The 19,504-nt window shown below is 35.3% G+C and overlaps 1 protein-coding gene across 3 annotated transcripts in view; it reads left to right on the top strand.

Annotated features, from left to right (window-relative positions):
- PARN (poly(A)-specific ribonuclease) overlaps window positions 1–18,451 on the top strand; it is a 43,608-nt gene extending 25,157 nt beyond the window's left edge. For all 3 annotated transcript variants that reach the window (XM_079320954.1, XM_079320953.1, XM_079320952.1), the window contains 4 exons: window positions 2,638–2,712; window positions 10,776–10,965; window positions 16,598–16,791; window positions 18,299–18,451. In XM_079320954.1, the coding sequence (XP_079177080.1) occupies window positions 2,638–2,712; window positions 10,776–10,965; window positions 16,598–16,791; window positions 18,299–18,351 (512 nt within the window). In that variant the 3' untranslated portion in view covers window positions 18,352–18,451. The remainder of the gene's footprint in view (window positions 1–2,637; window positions 2,713–10,775; window positions 10,966–16,597; window positions 16,792–18,298) is intronic.
- Window positions 18,452–19,504: the final 1,053 nt, after the last annotated feature.

The following is a 19,504-nucleotide window of genomic DNA, read 5'->3' as shown; positions in this document are numbered from 1 at the left end:
AAACTAATACTATCAAAGTATTATGAAAACTACTAAATTTCCAGTGAAAATAGTATAGGAAATGTGTAAGAAGAGAGTGTAAAAAGGAAAATGTTTCAATTATATAATCCATCAGTATAATTTTATTCTCTGGATTTAATCTTGTTTGCATGTTTGAGCTGATATATGGAGAATTTTCAAATTTCTTCATAGAAGAAATACATGTTACTTGCACCTTCATGTCATAGTCCACCAGTGGCATTCTTTGAAGTGTTGAACACTTGATGTATTCTAGAAGTGCAGAGAGAAATTTCCTGCTTTATTTCTCTAGAGCTGGTGTTCCATTACATTGCTGTCCATGGCTTATCTGCACTGGCCTTGCAGTGAGCTGGCACAGGGCTCTGGTGATTGCTAAATATTGTACTGCAGCTGCATTTGCTTTCCAGATCTTTATTTGCATTTCACCATACTTTTGAAATGCACAATATTTACTGAGTGCTTAGCAGTATTGCTGAATGATTTAATTTATTAATCTCTCCTAAATTCTTACTTCTTAATAATGATGAAATGTGGCACAGTCTGAAGAGAGCATCTCTTAACATGGAGAGTTGCATAAGAGCATTTGTTGCAGTTCACTTCAGATTGGAACTCAGTATCTGCTATTTAGTGTTGGACTTTATTTAAATTCTGTATTTAAAATATGTAAATTGAGTATAAAGGCAACATATGTTGGCAGATATTGAAACCCTTTATTAGCCAAAAATACAAAGTCAGAAGTCATATAGAGTGCAGCAGTCTTTCTGCAACAATAAATAAGCATCTGATACTGAAATGATGTGCCACCAATAGTTTGAATTTTTATTAATTCATTTTTATTTAGCACTTAGTGAAAATATAAACACTGAAGTCCATATGAATAGTAGCTGAATTCCTTCAGGACATTTTTTTTGTCTATCACTGATCCTCTTTCTTATTTTATACTGAGGGCACAATTGCAAGATATTCAGGACAATTTTTCTCTCTGGTCTATCTTTCAGTAGGTTTAGGTAGATTGAAAGTAATTAACTGTATATATAGGAAAGGGACACAATCTGGACAGCATTTCTGTGTTCCAGAGCTACAACAGGTTATGGTCTCAGATGTCTGAAATGATTGTTTAGAAAATTTTGTAATTAGTAATACAGAAATGGAAAACTTGATACATGAATTGTTTTAGAACAAAGTCTTGTCAATGCATGTAGAGCAATATGAATTTGTACAGTAATTTCTGTCCTTTAAAGGCAAATCCATGTTGTAGTCCTACCAAATTCATTACAGTTCTGAGCTGCACTAATGTGTCAGCTTGGGCTTTTCTTGTGTTGTGAGATGTTAGTGTCCTGCCAAAAAGGTGTTCTCCCTACACCAAAGAGCTTTTACTCATAGACAGTGAAGTTCTGTGTTCTTCAAAGACAGAATTATTAGCAATTGAATTTATGTGCCCTGAAAAATGTTTAAAGAAATTCTAACTTCATGGTGTAGGCTCATCTTAAAAGGCCTTAGCCCTTCAGTACAGGGAGATATCAGAAACCATACTGAATTAATTATGTTTTTGGCAATGCTCAAAATGATTATAATTTAAACTCCTAAATAGCTGGCTACTCAAATGTATAGCATGCAAATGAAATCTATCTAGGCTTTTTTTTTTTTTCTTTTATAATTAGAAAATCTGTTTATAATCTGGCTGGATTTCAGAAGAGAGTTCTATAATCTTGTAACCTGTAGACTAAATTAGATTTCAATAGATTAAACAACTGAGAATAAATGTATTTGAAGCCCTTTTGCATCACCATTTTTAACCTTGTAATGTCTGAAGGTTAAATAGTGGTTTAACATTATATATAAACTTGATTTCCTAGTCTACGTAAAAAATGGCACCAATTTTGAATATCTGAATTGTACTAACAATAAAGCACTTAGATAAGGACAGGAGATGTAAATGGATTTCAGACTATAATAAGACCTTGTGTCTGGAATGGGAATCCTTTCCTCTGCTTTTGCTTGATTATGAGCTCTTTTAGTGCTAATGTGACATTTTAAGCCATTCACATAGAAAATGCACTAACTGCTTGATGAATAGAGGAACTTATTCCCAGTCACTGTTCTATTGTAACAGCTTCCAAATGAGGTCTATGATTTTGTGCATTTGTCCTCATATTGACTCAAGTTAAGCTTTTATTTCACATCCAGGAAATTATGTGTAGTGGGATTCAAACCAGAGTTTGAAAATTTTGTGTCGCAACAGTGGAGTTCTCCATTGATGTGATCAATCCTGTCCCCTTTGACTGGAATTTATCATCATTCAAACAGCTGTTATTTATTTGAGTGAAGGGCTGAAATTCCCAGAAAATCACTTCAATTTATTTTGTAGACTCATATAGAAGCCATGAAGAGAGGATGTGAGGGTCTGGGGGTGTGCAGGATGCTCATGCAGCCCTGACTTTCTGAACAGTTCCAGGCCCTTGTGCAACTGGGTGTGAACTACACACCTGTAAAGTGGACAAAAGCCTTCTCAGGTGCAGTTACTCTAGTTGGCTTTTTATGTCATGGCATATCAGATAAAAAGTCTGTGACTGAGTCTGGAATAAAAATAGTCATAATAATTTATTTTGCTTTTTCTAGGTAACATTCAGGTTTCATGGATTGATGATACATCAGCTTTTGTATCATTGAGTCAGCCAGAGCAAGTACAAATAGGTAAGTGTTGCTGGATTTACTTCAGCATTAAGACTTTCACTGACTCCTGCAAAATGCTCTGAGCCAGCAGGGTCTGTGATTCTAATAGCAAAACCACTGACTTTCTTGGAGGAACTGGTCTTCCACAGCAGCAGCACATGTGGCAGGAAAGGCAAGCCCAGACTGGACTTCCATGAGACTTTTGTGTTTCATTCCACGATATCCTCCAAGTACCTAGACCTGTAGGTAGAGTAATGCTGGTTTTTCATTTGGTGCAGTATTTATTGAAGCTGTTTACTTTTACTTTGCCCAGAGTATAGATATCAAAAACTTTTGTGGTCTTTGCCTTCAAATACCCTTTGGACTGATACACATTTAGTTTGGCTTATATTTGCAAGTGAGAAGCCTTTTGGTGCATTGTAGAACATATGCAAAATAATAGTGTCCAAAGAGCCTGGACTGCTAATGTGTCTTTGTGTGAACAATGTGCAGTCTATCCAGACCTAAATTTTTAAATTTTTATTTGAACATTTGAAAATATTGCTGTTACATGGGAAAACAGTCTTCTTGGTGTGTTGGGTTTTAAATTGGGTTTGTCTGTGGTTTGGGGATTTTTTATATTATTTTGGGGTGGTTTTGTTTGTGTTTTGGGGTGGGCTCTTTAAAAAATTTTTGATTGGCTGTAGTTGAATCCACAAGATCTTAGTGGTTTTTGAACTTCTTTTGGGCATATATTTGGGTATTGACCCATACCCTTACTTCAGGGAATAGTGGCTGGAAGTAGCCATTATAGATGATAATTTGGGATATGTTCTGTTAGTGTCATCCCCATTTACTGAAACACTTGCATCAAATGCTGTGGAGCCAGTGAGAGCAGCAGTATCTGTAGCACTTCTGATTAACTGGTTATATTCTTGTTGCACTTAAGAGCTATCCAGGCAGAATTCCCACAATTAAGTTCTAAAAAGAAATAAAACAGATTAGAAAATCCCATTGAATTTACCATGATCTATCCTTACTAAGCTCAAATAAAGCAGCTTCAGGGTCTGGATATATAATCAGTGCATCTCTCTAATTCCTTGTTAACATCCTGGGAGTGTTTATTATAATTCCTCATACATTCATAGCTCTACAGAGGATTTTGAGGACTCACCAGCAGCCTCCTTACAGCAATTGCTCAATAGCAGAGAGAGCCATTGTTTCTTTACCTATAGATAGATAGATAGATATAGATGTAAGAATGAAATAACTTCTAATGAGAAGTTCCAGATAAAAAATTATATCAAACAAAGCCTTCCTAGATGCTGCTACAGTAAATTCCCAACTGCTGTCACCTCAGTTACTTACCCATTGTCTAAATGCTTGGCATGTACATTATCACCCCTACTTTTTGTTGTTATTTTTCAGTTTGATTTTGATTTTTTTGTTCTGTTTTTGTTATAGCAACTACATAATTTAGAAAGAACTGAATGTCTGCAGAATATTGAAACCGAATCCTTCTGGCACTGCTCTGTGTCTTTTTTTGTGCTTTCACAAACAGGGAGGCTTGTTCTGTGGTCTACGTGCTGGAAAGCATGTTATTTGTTTGAAAGCTCAGGTGATTATAGTGTTTCATAGATTTTTATGAAAGCTGGTTAGTAGAAATTCATATACTAAAAGCAGTCAGCCAACCAAGCTGATAAACTAAAGCAACCTCAATTACAAAAATTGTGTGATTTTTACTGTAAAATTGCTTAAAGTTGTTGGTATTTCACATCCTTGGAGGGCTGTGAAGCAATATGAACATAAGGCAAGATGATGCTACAGGTATACTTCTATGCTACCTCTTAGAGAGGGTTCTGACTTTGAGCTGGTACTAAGAGACACATATAGTTAAGAAAACACAAGTGCATCAAGAACATCTATGGAACATAAATGAATCAAGGACATGAAAAGTGTATGGAAGTTTCCCCTAAAGTGTTCAGATTTCCATTACAAAGGAGTTTTAAATACTGTAAAATTGTCCAGATTTGCTTTGCATCTTTTTAATAAGGAAATTGTTTGTGAAAAAGTGATTAAAATGGGACTAGTTTTGTGATTATCTGCATGGAGTTTTAATTGATTTGGATTGATCAGAGTTTGAAACCCTGCTCATATCTGGGAGGTGTCTTTATTTTACTGTTGCAGCAGTAATTCAAATACTGAGTATTTGGCTGAACTAAGATGAAGTTAGAGACATTTAAAGAGTTATCTGCCAGTCTCCCTTGATGCACATGCTCAATATAACTAGCTGATGGATCTGCCTGTTCCTTAACAATTTAGTGCCTTATAATTTTGTTTAGCTTCATAGGTGTTACAAGACAACTTGAAATACAATTTGTCTAGATGGCTAGTTTTGTGTAACTGTATCTAAGGGCAGTATTGAAATTGTGATAGGTGTCTTTCATATTTCAAATAATTAATTATCATGCTTAACCTTTACAAATGACAGATCTCTCAAAATGTGTCACTTTGCATAAGCTGTTGATGCTACGCTGTGCTGTTTTTGTTGTTTTTGACTCTCCTGGCTTCAGTATTTGAAATGGGCTAAAAACTTGTTCATCAGCATCCTGATTTCTCACTGATTCAAAAATTCATTTTGAATATATATGAATATAAATAAAAAATACCTCTTCATCCCCCAGTGCTCTTTAAAACTGTGTGCCTGAGTTAGGTAATATCATGGATGATAACCATAAAAACCTAGTCCAAAACTGATTGATAAAAGATTGACCCATAAGATTTTCTGTTTGTAAGGTATACATTTGATTAGGTGAATTTAGGTGATAAGCAGCTCTTCAAATTTCTCATGGTAATCAGTAGTGTTTATTGTTGCTAGGGAAAACATGCATTCCAATGTTTTAATTGTTGAAGTGTTACCCTGAAGGACCTATGAATCTTTGCATAATATACAAAGACTTGTTTCCTCTTCGACTTTATTTCATCTGAAAAACTAAGTAGGGAAAAGGGCAGCATTTTTTTAGTCAATTTTGGAACTGCTCCTAACTTTCCAAGTGAATATGGCATGCTTAAAACACACAAACCAGAAACCTTGGGAAAGGAGTCAAATGCCTTAAACTTCTCATTTTGCTGCTTATGATAATGTCCAAGAATCTTCACTTTATTTGGGTATTCATGCGACTCACACATTGGCAGTCTCTCAGATTTATTATGAGTAGAAAAGCTTGTTCTTATATAAAATCATATTGCTCTCTATAGCTTGAAATGGAAGCTGCAGCAGGACAGATGCTAGGGGACAGTTGCACAGTCACCCTGCTCTGCCTGTCGGTGCAAGCTGGACCTGACCCTTCCCAGGGGAAGGTTCTTGGCTTCCAGTGGGCTCTGTGTCACTTTCTATTGGGCTGCCACAATGTCATCTTAGAGCAAATAACAGGTTTATGAAAGTGGTGGTTTAGATGGCTCTGATTTGTCTTAATTTTTTGCAATATGCTGTCTGTAAACTGATTTCCAGGCTGCAAGCACCTGAAAACTATAATGGATAATAAATACAGTCTATGTCCTGCTGGGATTTGCTGTTCAAAGTAGGTAATTAATAAGTATTTATTAAATGGTTGATATTCTTTTAGTTGGACGTGGGAGACAGAACTCTCTGTTGCCAATTGCAGTCAGTGCAAGTGGCATCAGCATTTCTGTCAAACGTGGTGCACATATTTGTTACATGTGTGGCAAAAGATAAACACTGCACTGTTAGAGCTGATGAACAGAGGAAACTCCAGAACTAACTTTTGGCATATAACTTCTAGCTCTTAAGATTTTTGTCTTGCTAGATAGGTTTGCCTTGGGGTGCTGTTCAATTTTGTGTATTTATAACGTTGGCTTTCCATTTGGAGAGGTTAGTATGGAATAGGTGCTGTTTCAATGATCCTATGACTTACAAGGGTCTAGACTTCATCCAGATAGTCTGGAAATGGGGGGAAATGGGAGAGACTTCAGCTTGTCAAACAAACCCAGTATTTTATTTTGATGAATAAATTGGTATGACCTGAAGTATTTGTATTTCAGCCACTTCTGCCCCTCAACTATTCTGTGCAGTTAACTTTGTGACCTCAGTTAATGCTTTGGATCCATGTTAAGCTCTTTCTTCCTGGTTTCCTTGAATGTTGTCATACAACTTTGACTGTTCAGGTTGCTGGTCTAAAAAGAAAGGTAGCTTGGATTCTTTCAGTAATTAAATAACTTCATTTGTAAGTGAGTTAAAATACTTTGTAACTGCCTACATACATGTGCATAGCTTGAAATGACTCAGTGCACTTACACTATCATCTCTGTTTGTTTAGGAAAATATTTTAAGTTTAAGCTTTGCATAAGGATCCTTCCTCTTTCTTTGGCATGCCTTGTACTTAGCATTTTATCTTCCTTCTGTAAAACCAAATTCTTTCAGATCATCTGTCCATTTTGCTCTGTTCTCCAATGTGGAGGTTCAAACCTCATTTTGATTTGCTCTCTAACTTGCCATCCTCCTTTGCAAGGTGAAAAGCTGCTGTGTCCCTGCTTTGATACTGCTCCTTGCTCTGCAGACACCAAGAGAGTGGCCAACCTTTGTACAGTGCTCTTTTATTTAGAACCTGTATAGGCACCTTCTATCTTAAGCTGATACAGGAGAGGGAAACAAAGGAATGGGCAGCACCATATACAAATTTGTGTTATCAGTTTGGGTGCAGCCTGCAGATAGTTGCTCTTATCAGGTATACTCTGGTCCAGCTAATTAGTCATGTGTGTTAGCATTTTGATGCCTTGCAGTAGAAATTGTCCAGGTATGCTTGAAAGACTGAAAACTGTATATAGGCTAAGAAAAGGTGCCATGGATGTTGCACTGACAATTTCACTAGTATTTAACAAAATATAGTTGAATTCTGCTTATGCCTTGATACATGATCATGTACTGTTTCTTTAGGATTTATGGCTTCTCTGGGAATATGTTTGTACATTTGCTGTGGAGGAATGCAGCCTTGAATGTTCTGTAGGGGACAATTTCATTCCATTTAGATTGATTTAAAAGATGCCCTCTAATTTGGGACGTTGAATCTTCTGCTTTCTGTTGATAAAACAGGCACACAGCACTGTTGCTTCCACTGCTGAATTTACTTTGAAATACTAGACTATGCATGTGCACTTTTGAGATCATGGCAAACTTCTGGGTTGTTAATGTGGCATGAATAGCCCTAGTAGTCAATAAGTAAGGCTGTGGAACCTGTGGTGAGTATTGAGAGTAAAACAAAATACTGACTTAGCTACTCACTAATTGCACACTGTTGCTCTGGCTGAGGCAATGGTCCCATGTTTCAAGTAGAACATGATCAGTTAAGATTAATGCAGCATTGATACAGAGGTCACTTAAAGGCTTCACAGGTGAAATTTTACTTCAGTGTTTCATAAGCTTAAGTGTTTAGTATTGCAGCATTAGTCTGTATAGCTCTGTGTGTTTATTGTATTTGTATATTGTGGCTTTTCTTTTGCCTACACCGTTCACCAACATATTTATTATGTCTTTTTATTAAGAGGCTTGATATTGTCAGTGGCCATCTGTCAGGATGTTTCTCTGCATAAAAGCAAGGACTTGGCAAAAGAGTATCTTTGTACACATTCCTCTTGAACCACTCAGTGACAGTCAGCCTGTTGGATGCCTTGCCTTATAAGAAGAGAAGGTGCCATCCTCTAGAAATGCTTTTCCTAAAATAATTTGCAATTACTATTATTCTGCTATGAGTCTGAAACTTTAAGGCTGAAATTAATGTGAAATGCAGCCATGTAGTGTTGGTTACTAGGTCTGATTTGTCACAGAAAGATTTGTCTCAGCTCTTAAAATATAAAGAAATAAGTAAACAGCCCCTCTGAGTTCTCTTCAGTTTTTTAGAACTCACAGAGGATTGTAGCAGTGCATTTCTTCTATTGGGAGTGCAGAATGACCTAACTGTATTTGCTTTGTTTGGCAATATGGACACCGTTCACCAAAAAAAGCATCAGAGAAAATGTATTAAACTCTTACAAGGAGCTGCTCTTCAATTCAAGACCATGCAAGATTGTTTCATCTGTGTGGCTCCTTAGACTTTTCCATATGCCTTCATTTCAGTTTTTCAATGATGAAGCAATTTATTTAGCATGTAGCATTTTATATTAAATATATATGCTATATATGTATATATATATATATATATATATACATATATGTATGTATTTGTGTGTGTTTGTGTCATATGAATGGCTTGCTGCAAAATACGTGCCTTATTTTAAGAAAGCAGAGTTGTCTTTGTACAAAAATACTGACTCTTGCAGATTTATTTTAGAGTTATCTTTAGGCCTCAAATGATTTGCTTTTCTTTCTTAAAAAACGTCTGAGTTTGTCAGGGAATTAAATGGCAGAACCATAACTTTGGTTCACAGCTTGTAGCAAAACAAATAATGTTATTGTGTTTTAACAAATGAGTATGTATCAAATGATCCATGGTTTTACTCCATGCTTGATTTTAGCAAGTAAAAACATGCTTGAGTTTAACTAAACAAATTTTACCCCAAGGAATGTTGGCTGGCATGCAGTAAGCTCCAGTGAGCCTTATTAATTCATTCATGATGCCTGCCCCATAACTTCATGGGCAATAAATATTGTCCTAATTTGTACAAACAGATCCTGTAACTTTGCAGTTCAAAACAAATACAAGGGGGGTGAAAGGAGGTATGTCTGACACTTGTTGATTAGTAGAACAATCTCATGGGGCTGTTAATCATAACTACTGCAATCTGTACTTGGGATTAAAATGAAATACTCAACACTCTTGCTTGGTTTTATGTACGTTGCAACAGCAGCATCCATATACCATGGCAGGTATTATAGAATCTCATTTCACTGTTACACAGCAAACATAAAGAATGGATGATCCATTCTGAAAGAGGAGAGAAAACCACATCCACTCATCTTCTTCACATTTTCTGAAATTTGATGTTGGAGCTTTCCATCTCTAGTGCTTGCACCAAAGGTAGCTCAGAATACCTGTATTTAAATCAGCTCAGCTAGAATGCAGAAGTGGGATATTGAAAGAGCATTTGAAATTGCTCTAAATAATTGGAAGTACATAATAAAATCATTTTGTCTCCACCACAATTGTGGTATTTTAAAATATGCAGAAAAACAATCTGAGGTTAAGCGGGGGGGGAGGTTTGTTTTGTTTTGTTTACATTTAAACTGGTTTACTGGTTGGTTTACAATACTTTCTTTCAGAGAGCTAGGCTGAAAGCAGCAGAAGACACCAGTTGACAGTCAGTTTAATTTGCTGATTCATCTGTTACAGGGATGGCGTCAGGCCAGAGCTTGGCTCACAGACTAAAGGCTGAGAGCTGTGAAGATGCTGGGACTTGAAGGAATGTTGTTAAATTGTTACTGAGTGGAGGCAATGAAAGTTTTTTCTTTAGTTTTAAAGTGCTTCTAATTCTGCATTGACAGAAATCTTTCTACCTTGAACTTGAAGGGTTTTTATTTTTTTGTTAAAGGGAGATCAGACATTAGAAAGATACAAGGATGGAACAGCTGGCTATTAGTTAAGTGCTTCTTCCATGGATATCTTGTGCAACCAAAAATGCAGCTCAAATAAGCTTATGTTTCACAGCAATCAAACAGAGTTTTGGCAAAGGCTTTGCAAATGTCGTCTTTTCCTGGCAGACTTGCAGAATAAACCTGCTGGGTTAAGTAATGAGACTAAAAAGGAAAAAATCCAGGAAGTCTTTTCTTGCCAACAAGCAATCTGGAAGAGGGTTACGACTGAAGAATTGATCGTTTCTAATTTAAAAGAAATGTCTTAAGTAGATTTAACTCTTTATGCACAAAGTCTGACTTTGAGAAGGGCTTTGAGCATCTAGTTCAGACATTGTGACTTCTAGAGAATATGGCATTTTGGGGTTTTTTTGTTTTTTTTTAATTGCTAACAATGGAACTAAAAATTGTTTTATGAACAGAACAAATAGCTTGCAGCTTTTTGCTTTTCAAAATAAGCTATTTCATTAGAGAGCATGCTGTCATGTAAGTGTTTTGTATATAATATCATTCTTCTCCACAGCTGTAAACACCAGCCGGTATGCTGAAAGTTATAGGATCCAGACATATGCAGAGTATGTGGAGAAAAAACATGAAGAAAAACAGGCCAAGAGAAAATGTACAGAAGATAGTTGGAAGGAGATGGAGAGGAAGAGGTTAAAAACCCAGTGCACACCCTATGTTTCCCAGAGTCGATACTACTGTGTCAACAGGTGAGATGTCTGTGCTGCTAGCTCATGTTCCTACTGCCTTTCTATCCAAAATCCAGCAATTCTCAGGTAACTCTTAACTAATACAGGACATTTTTCTCTATGTATCTCTTTGCATATAAATCAGTAGTGGTACATCAGCTGTCACAAGATGATAGGTAAAGGAACAGAGGGAATTTCATCACAAATGCGATCAGACAGATTTTTAAATGCTGTGATCTTGAGGGCAGGTCACATCACAGCTTCTGAGCTTGATGTAGTAGCACCATTTCTAATAACCAAAATTTAAAAATTATTTTCTTTATTCATATGATACTTGTGAATGGCTTGTGTCATGTGGACACTTAGCTGTCATCCTATATCCTTGTAAAGACCATGTTGGTTTTGGGCTGACTTTCCATGGTGATAATAATGCCACAAAGAATGGTATCAACTCCCTTCTAAAGCAGTCCTGTTGAAGTTGTCCTTATGCTTCAGAAATAGGATGTCAAGTGATGATACTTTCATGTCTTTAAACTTTCAGTGTAAAACTTGAAAAGGGCTTTAGTTCATTATTTAAGGACAAAATTAAATCAGGACATGCTACTTGTGGTTCTGGTACTGTAGGTTTCCTATGTTGCTGTGTGTATTTCTTGTTCCATATTTACTTACTGATATTAATGACAGGTTTTGGATATTATGGTTAACAGGCAGCTTCTTTCTTAGTCATCTGTTCAGCTGAGCTTGTGAAGATTTGTGAATAATTGTATAAATAACCTGTCAAGTCAATGCCATTATTCCCCCTCCCTTCTCCTGCACTGTCCCTTCAGTTCTATCAATTCTGTATGAAAATAAGTTTGAGTGGAGTGTGTACATTACATTTGTCTAAGCAGATATTTTAGTTTGTTTTTGGGATTTTCTCTCCTTTTCCTCTCTGCCCCATGTTTACACAAACCAAATTTGGTGGTCATAAAACCAGTGCTGAGGAATTCTGCTTTATCTTTCTTGGAAATGCTGCATTAAGTTCTAGTTCTCATTATATCTTCCTGTAAATATTCATCTGTCATGTAACAAATTCGCTAAGCTTGTTCTGTTCTTCTCATGACATTATGATTTTGCAGGTGTGTATTTTGGCAAGCTGTCAGATGCTCATGGCTTTTGTCACAGTGGGAATTCTAAATGTGTTATAGACATGTTTGATTCAAAAAAACATATGGAGGAAGCCGATGATACGGTCTGTATCAAATGAAGTTAGTTTAATTGAACTGTTGTACTCAGGAATCCTGGGGAGTCCATGCTGTAAGGAGATGAGGAGCTTTAAGGATTGTCCTGGCACCAGCCTGTACATCCCTAAGGCTTGGCTCTATAAATGAGGTGGAAGACTATTAAATAGTCTGGAAATATTTACTATACCTTGAGATTGCTGCAAAGAAACACTTAGTCTTACTTTTGTTTCTGCCAGAGGAAGTGTCTCCTCTCAATGAATGTTGGAGTTTGGGTACCTTACAGGGTCCAGGCAAATGGTAACTGTGGCAGCTCATAAAGAACAGGAAATGGAGAAAGCTGATTTGCTGTTTTCTTGCAAAGAAGTTTAAGATCCACCACAAATGTGTAATTTGGAAAATTGAACAAAATCTTCAGTAAATTCTATAAAAGTTTGACATACCCCAATGACTTGTTTGTCTATAGTGTTATTTATATTTTTATATATTATATGCAATAATTATTATATAAAATACCCTAACAATATTTATATGAACAATCAGGACAAGTATTTATGTGTGCAGGTATATTTGTCATATTAGTTGAAGTCATATCTAGCTGAGCTCTCAGTACTGTGATGTATCCAGCAGCTGATCCCTTATAATAGCTTCATGTTACTACATCCTTTATTTATTTATTATTTAATAAGCTTGCTGCATCAGCTTCTGCCAAGGAGCACAGCTGCAGGATAGCTGTTTGTCTCCATGATGACAATGTGTCCTGGCTACTTTTTCATTCTGTAAGGAAGTTGTTGAGTATTTCTTGTAAGGAACTTCTGTCTTAAATTGACAGATTAATAAATATGTAGCAAAGGTTCTTTAATTCTTGTCAAGTTGATAAAACTGTAGTCCTATATTGTAGAGGAACTTCTCTTCAGAAAATGAAGTTTAATAGTATTAATAGCAGACATGAGGTAAAATTATTTATAATTAATATATATCCCTTGCATATAATCTAATACTACTGTTAAATATAAAAATATATTTCAATGGAAATATACATAATTATCAATTTAAGATGGAAAAGTAGAAGAAAAACTGCTGCATTTGACAAAACTTCAAATAGTAAATAAGATCCCCTTGTCCAAATATGTTGCTATTCAGAACACACTTAGGAAACAGATGGAACTGGCTGTGTTGTGCTTAGCAAATGACTGCCTGCCAGCTCTGCCATGACTGTTAAATGCATGGCTTTAAGAGCTTTTCCTTAGCAAAATAGTGTTAAACCATAGCAGGAAAAGTCAAATAGGGTATGCTCTATGGAAAACTAGGTACCCTGCTCTATTAGTACTTACTTATTTTCCTGATCATCATCTGGAAATAGTAAAATAGAATAAGGGCGATGACAAAACACTCATATGAAGTACAAAAAAGGGATACATCTCTTTGCCTTACAGATATTCTACCTAAAACTATGAGTGCTGCATCTTCTGTATAGTCAGGGTACTGTTTGTGACACCACTTCCTTGAATGTCTTCATTTTGACAAAGATCATCTAATTTTTGAAATGTGCAAGTATTTCTATTGATGATTCTTTTCATTTATTACGGAAATGGTTGTGTATAGTGGTTTATTACTCACTAAAGAGTAAGAATTGGCAAAAGCTGAGGTATTAAGGGTATAGATAACAAATATTGCAAGAAAATTACTAGTGTTCCTGCATTGTAGTGCTGTTTTGGGTGATTTCACCTGCTCTTTAGCTGAAATGACTGATTTTTATGATGGATCAATGTCTACTCCCACCCCTCAATGTTGTTTCATGTGTCAAGAGAACTTTAGTTTTTGTGTAAATTAAATTTATTTTAAATTGTAGGTCCTCATATATCCAGGCTGGTTCCAAATGCCTTGTTTTGATGAAATGTTTCTTTTAAAACTCAGACATGCCTTTGCATAACAGAAAATGTTAATGCTGTATTGCCATTATTGTTTTCCTACCTTTTGTTCCCCTCCCCTTGCTGATTCTTTCAATTTAATTACCGTGGTACTAGTTGAATTGCTGCTATTTAGTACCTCTTGAAATATATATTCTCTAGAAAATAGATAGAGTTACTGCCTGGGTAGCTGTTGTACAGGTGTGTTTTGAAACCCAAGTATTATGTGGTTAGAGGATGGTGTAAATCTGTGTCTCTAAATGGTCATAAGGATCATAAAAGAAGTCTGTCTGCACTGGACAATGACTGAAGGTTATTATTGTGTTTGAATCTTTACTTCTGTTCAGTTGTTCTTCAGCTGAATGAAGAAGTTGAGGCAGATATGTGGACACATCCAAAATAACACTTATAATTAGAAAACTGGATTTGAGTAGTGACCTAACTCGTATATGCAACCACACTCATTTACTGCTAAGCGCATAAATAACGTTGCTGTAATCTTTAATCTTATTTAATGTTAAAAAAGTATAAGACATAAAAAATTAACATTTTCCCCTCTAGAAGCCATGCAATCAATGAATGAATATAAAATAAAATTAATAATTTGGGAGAAAGGAAGGCAATGGTTCTTCATTATAAAATATATTTATTTTATATTTTGTGCTGCCACTTTGTAGTGGTGGGGATTTTTTTTCCCTTTAAGATATCTGCAAGAGGACCATAAGGCCTAAAATTAATTTTTATGTTGTTCTTTGGTACCTAGCTAAATGTGCCCTTCAGGTCAAGACCTTGTTTCTCTTTATTTGCAATAACTTTACAGCAGTCTTAACTTGGAAAAAATTAAATTCAGCCATAAGAGATTCAAGAAGGGTTCTTCTTCCTACAGTGTGTGCAAGTTCCCTTCTGAGAGCCAAGTGCTTAAGAAATCCTGGGATCATAATTTATGGCTCCTGAGTTTTTTCTTCCTAATGTATTTTTCAGAATGGCTTTCCCCAAAGTAGAATTCTTACAAGCTTTTCTAAACTATATTTTTAAAAAAATAGTAGTTTTCATTTCCTACATGCTCCTCCTTCCCTAGACTTTTTTCTTTACAACCCTAGTTTCTGCTTGTTTTGCAGTATTGAAGTGTGTACATAGGATTAACAGTTCTATCCAGCTTTTTATTGGTGGTGGTTGTGGTATGACTCAAAATGATGATTTGTAAGAAATCATGCAAAAAGGCCTTCTGTGTGTGAATGTTTGGAGGAAAAACCAGCTATTCATCAAAGTAAATGGTGTTTGTGCTCCTAAAGTGGAAGTAAGAGCATGAGATGTAATCATGTTTCATCTTTGTTTATTGCCTTTGGACATCCCAGACAGACTCTGTTTTAAGTTGCAAAATGTTCAGCTGAAAAAATTCCATTTCAAAGCCAAAACTATACTGCAAAATGTAACAGTTCTTCCTTTAGTTGAAATCTTATTGAAACACCGTAATTCACTGCAATTGATTAAAAAAAAAAAAAAGAACCTTGTAAATCTTTGTTTTACAACTTAGTATTAATATTTATTTAATTCATGAAATAGAACATGGCTTAGGTGCATGCAGCCATGTTGTGCAGTTCTAATTAAAAGAACTACATTCTAATTAAAAATACAAGTCCATAAATCTAAAACTACTCTTTTTAAAATCGATTGTTCTAAAAGCATTATATTAGACATTTAAGTAGCTGGTGTTTACATATCTAGAAGTTCATTATGGGAGCTAGTTTTTAATTAGCCCCTTTGCTACTGCATTCTCTTTTATACTCATGCTAATTTGATTTTAATATTGTCATTTGTCTTTTAAGAAAATTTAGCAAGAGCATTTCAGTGGAACGAAAGCCTACGCAAGGTTATTTCAGAGTGCATTGAATGGAGTGGAGCTCTGAGTTCATCTTTATACTGTGTTAGTCAGACTTCATTCAAATGCTGCTAATGAAATGAGTGTGCAGGTTTTTGTGCTGGCCCCATGAATAACTGGACTCCACACTTGAAAGCTGGATTTAAAGTTTATATATGGAGCTTGATGGTTTTCTCTACCTTTTTGTAGAAATGCTTTTAAAACTACCTGTAGTTCCAGGAGAGGTGAAATTAGTATGTAGATTCCTTCAATTTCAAGATATGGTTTTGAGGCTTCAGTTGTGCATGATTTGGTGTTTATTGACAGTGTTTTAAAGAGCTTGCATAACTATGAGAATAAAATGTGGAACTGTGCAGGGATAGAGAGCTAATTTAATTACATTTCAGATGAGTGATCTCATCAGAATAGCAGCTAAGTCTGAGACATCAATAGTACAAAGAATTATTTACATAAGGTTGGATTAGATAGCAAATTTATGTAATTTTATAGTTAAGCCAGAACTTTCAGATAATATGATTTTATGGTGCACCACTGATGACAGTTTATTTTTCTACCTTCATACACATTGAATAGATGTACAACAACGTGTACCTATGTAATAGTTACTCTTGATTTTTCATAATCATCTTTCTTCTCTGTTCCAGTTTTACAGGTACCAGCACAGTGGGAAAGAGAAGCATGAGTCCTATTGAGGAAGAAACTGGTTCTGATGATATGGAAGAGGGAGAAGGCCAAAATCCAGAAAATGATCAGACAGACTCCTGTGCAGATTCCCTTCCAGATGGTAAGAAGAGACCCAAAAAGTTGAAGAAGATCAAGACAGAACAAGTTCCAGCAGGTAACTGCAATGTTCAAGCACATGATTTTCTGTTCTGTTTGAAAATGTTCAAGGTCTGAACAGAACTGAAATTCTTTTCCTAAAAATCTTCACTTTTATCAGTAATTTGCTCCATTACATTCCAAGTTCTTCTTGAAACAGAAGACTGCATCATACAAAAATTGTAAAAAAAACTCAACAAACAAACCCAAAACATCAAAAAGTGAAGAACTCACCCTAACCAGCTCCAGTTAAAAGCAAAGAACTGACACCAACCAAAGGAATTGAAATGTAGTTGATTTATTACTTTTGCTTACCTTCTTCCTTAAAATAAAGCTTTTTGAATATTTTTTGGGTATTCTTAATTTTTTTAATGTGACTTAGTAGTTAAGGTTACTCAATGTGTTTTGCATATTGTAAGCAAAATTGAAAGCACTCTGTTTTGTATGCATTAATACATGCTATGTTCTATGTGGTGAAGAATTTGCACTTAGGGTTGCTGTGAAGTTTTTCAGATTTTAATACCTATATATTTTTCTAGCCAATATACTTGGACCTGAACATCTGACTAAATGCAGGCAGGTTACAATCAGATGATGATGTTTCACCTTGTAATTTTTCTGTTTTGTGAGTTATTGCAGCTTGTACTGCAATAAAAAAAGTAAATAATTAACCTTAGATCACATTAATTTAAACATTGAAAGATTTTATTTTTATTGATCTGTTTCTTGTTGATTCTGTTTCAATGTTTATTAGTAGTTTCTTGCAGAAATTGGACTATAATAAAAATTAAATGGTATCTTAATTTGATCCAGATACCATACCATATTAGTCATCTGGAACACTGCCTGCATTGAAGTATATTCCAATATTCATAATTAAAGCTTCATTTCAATAACTGTACTAGCAGCTTTTATCCAGAAAGTGGTATTGTATATCAGGCATCCTTTCTCCTGACTTGGTAGAGTAAAATCTTTCTTAGCTAATTCAAAAGCTGTGCTTGGAAATTGTTTTCTTCTTTATATTCAGTAGGGCAGTTGGGGCCTGCAAGCATATGCAAAATGACAAAAGTGTCTATGGTGATTCAGACTATAAAATTAAGGCTCTGTATTTGGCATTATGGGAATATGTGCTATTGGTATTAGTGATTCATCTTTATTCTCCAATTAATTTGGGGTGGAAATATTCTTCCCCGTCTTAACACACTAAATAAAAATAACACTTGGGAAAATAGTATTTAACTTCATCATCCTAGTAATTGCAAAACCAAAATTACCTAATTAGTAGGGTTAAAAATACAATATTTACCATTTTTGTAAGAAACCTGAAATTAACCTTTATTTTTTCTCTTTTTAAATTTTTGTAAGTACCTATTCATAAACAGTCTCTTGGTTCCTCTTTGTAAATATTGACTTGCCAGTAATGTATCTAAAGCCTCCCTCTATAGGAAAATATGTCTTAATATCCTGTGAAGGAACAACAGAAAAAAATCTTGATGTAATTTTTTTTCCATGATTCTGTCTTCTAGGAAGCCTCACAACTAGTTCCACTGGAATTTTTGATGTCCCTGAAACATGGTAGGCGACAACTGCCTTAAAAAGTGGAATTGATTGAAAGCAGTTGAAAGAATACACCTCTTGGAAGCCATACTTTATTTAAATAAAGTGGTGTTAACAAAGCAGTATGTGTCCTGAAAATCAGTTTAATTATTTTAAACTGTTTCTTGAACAATCACTGTCAGTTTTACTTGTGTGTATATCACCTAGTATATGACTTGTCGTTGATCCTGTGAAACCCTTGCTGTTGTAACTGATGTTAGGTTTAAGAAGCAAGACTCAGTGTCATTTGGTCACCTCCTTTGGCATGCTGGCTGTGAACTGTACAAGAACTGGCACTCTGTGATTTTGTGCTAGGCTGTTTCCTTTGCTTGGGGAGTTACCACAGTGCTCCTAATATTTAGCTATTTTTTCAGGCAGCATCAGTATGCTGTTAGCATTCTGGAAATAGGTAGAACTGCAATTTCACATGCTGCTTTCTACCTCTTACTTTATCCGGGAACATTTTTTGAATTTCTGTTCTCTACCCCCACCCCCAGTGCAGGTGGTATTCATCTAAGTATCAGCCTTACACATACCTTACCCTTTCAAAAAACTGTAACTTTGAAGTTTCTCAAACATTAATTTCCTGGTGGGAGGTAGTTTTTCTTTGTTTTCACATCTGTTGTTTCCACTTTTAAATCCTGACTTTGTAAAAAATGTTTTTTGGTACCTGTGATAAACCTGCTAACTGCACCAGCCCTTTATTTGTTTAAAAAAGGATCTGCATTGGTAGATTTCAGAAAATGTTTGATATTTAAATTTTTGTATCATGGAAATAAAACCAAAATATGTATTTCCATACCATGAAAATTAAAGACATTTTCTTAGGAACTGGTTTGGTTTTTTTATTTATTAGCAACTGAAGTGGTTTGAGTGAAAGTTGGGGTTTCTTTTCCCTTCTTCCTAATATAATATTTTTTTGTCATCCTGTAAGTAGCAGCCCCTTTATTCTGTGGACTGTTTTCAAGATATTTGTGAAATGTAACCAAGAAAAGCAAGCCTATTGTCATAAGATTTAAATTGCTACGTGTTTCCCTTGGAGGGGTGAAAACAAAAGAATTTTACAAATCAGCAAGTTCAGAACCATTTCTGTGGAAGAGTGGAATATTAAGAAGGCTTCATCATATTATATTTAC

The sequence above is a fragment of the Erithacus rubecula genome (assembly GCF_903797595.1).
Source record: "Erithacus rubecula genome assembly, chromosome: 17".
Taxonomy (NCBI): Eukaryota; Metazoa; Chordata; class Aves; order Passeriformes; family Muscicapidae; genus Erithacus; species Erithacus rubecula.
The sequence above is the reverse complement of the archived record's forward strand: the minus strand, read 5'-3'. Positions and strand labels throughout refer to the sequence as shown.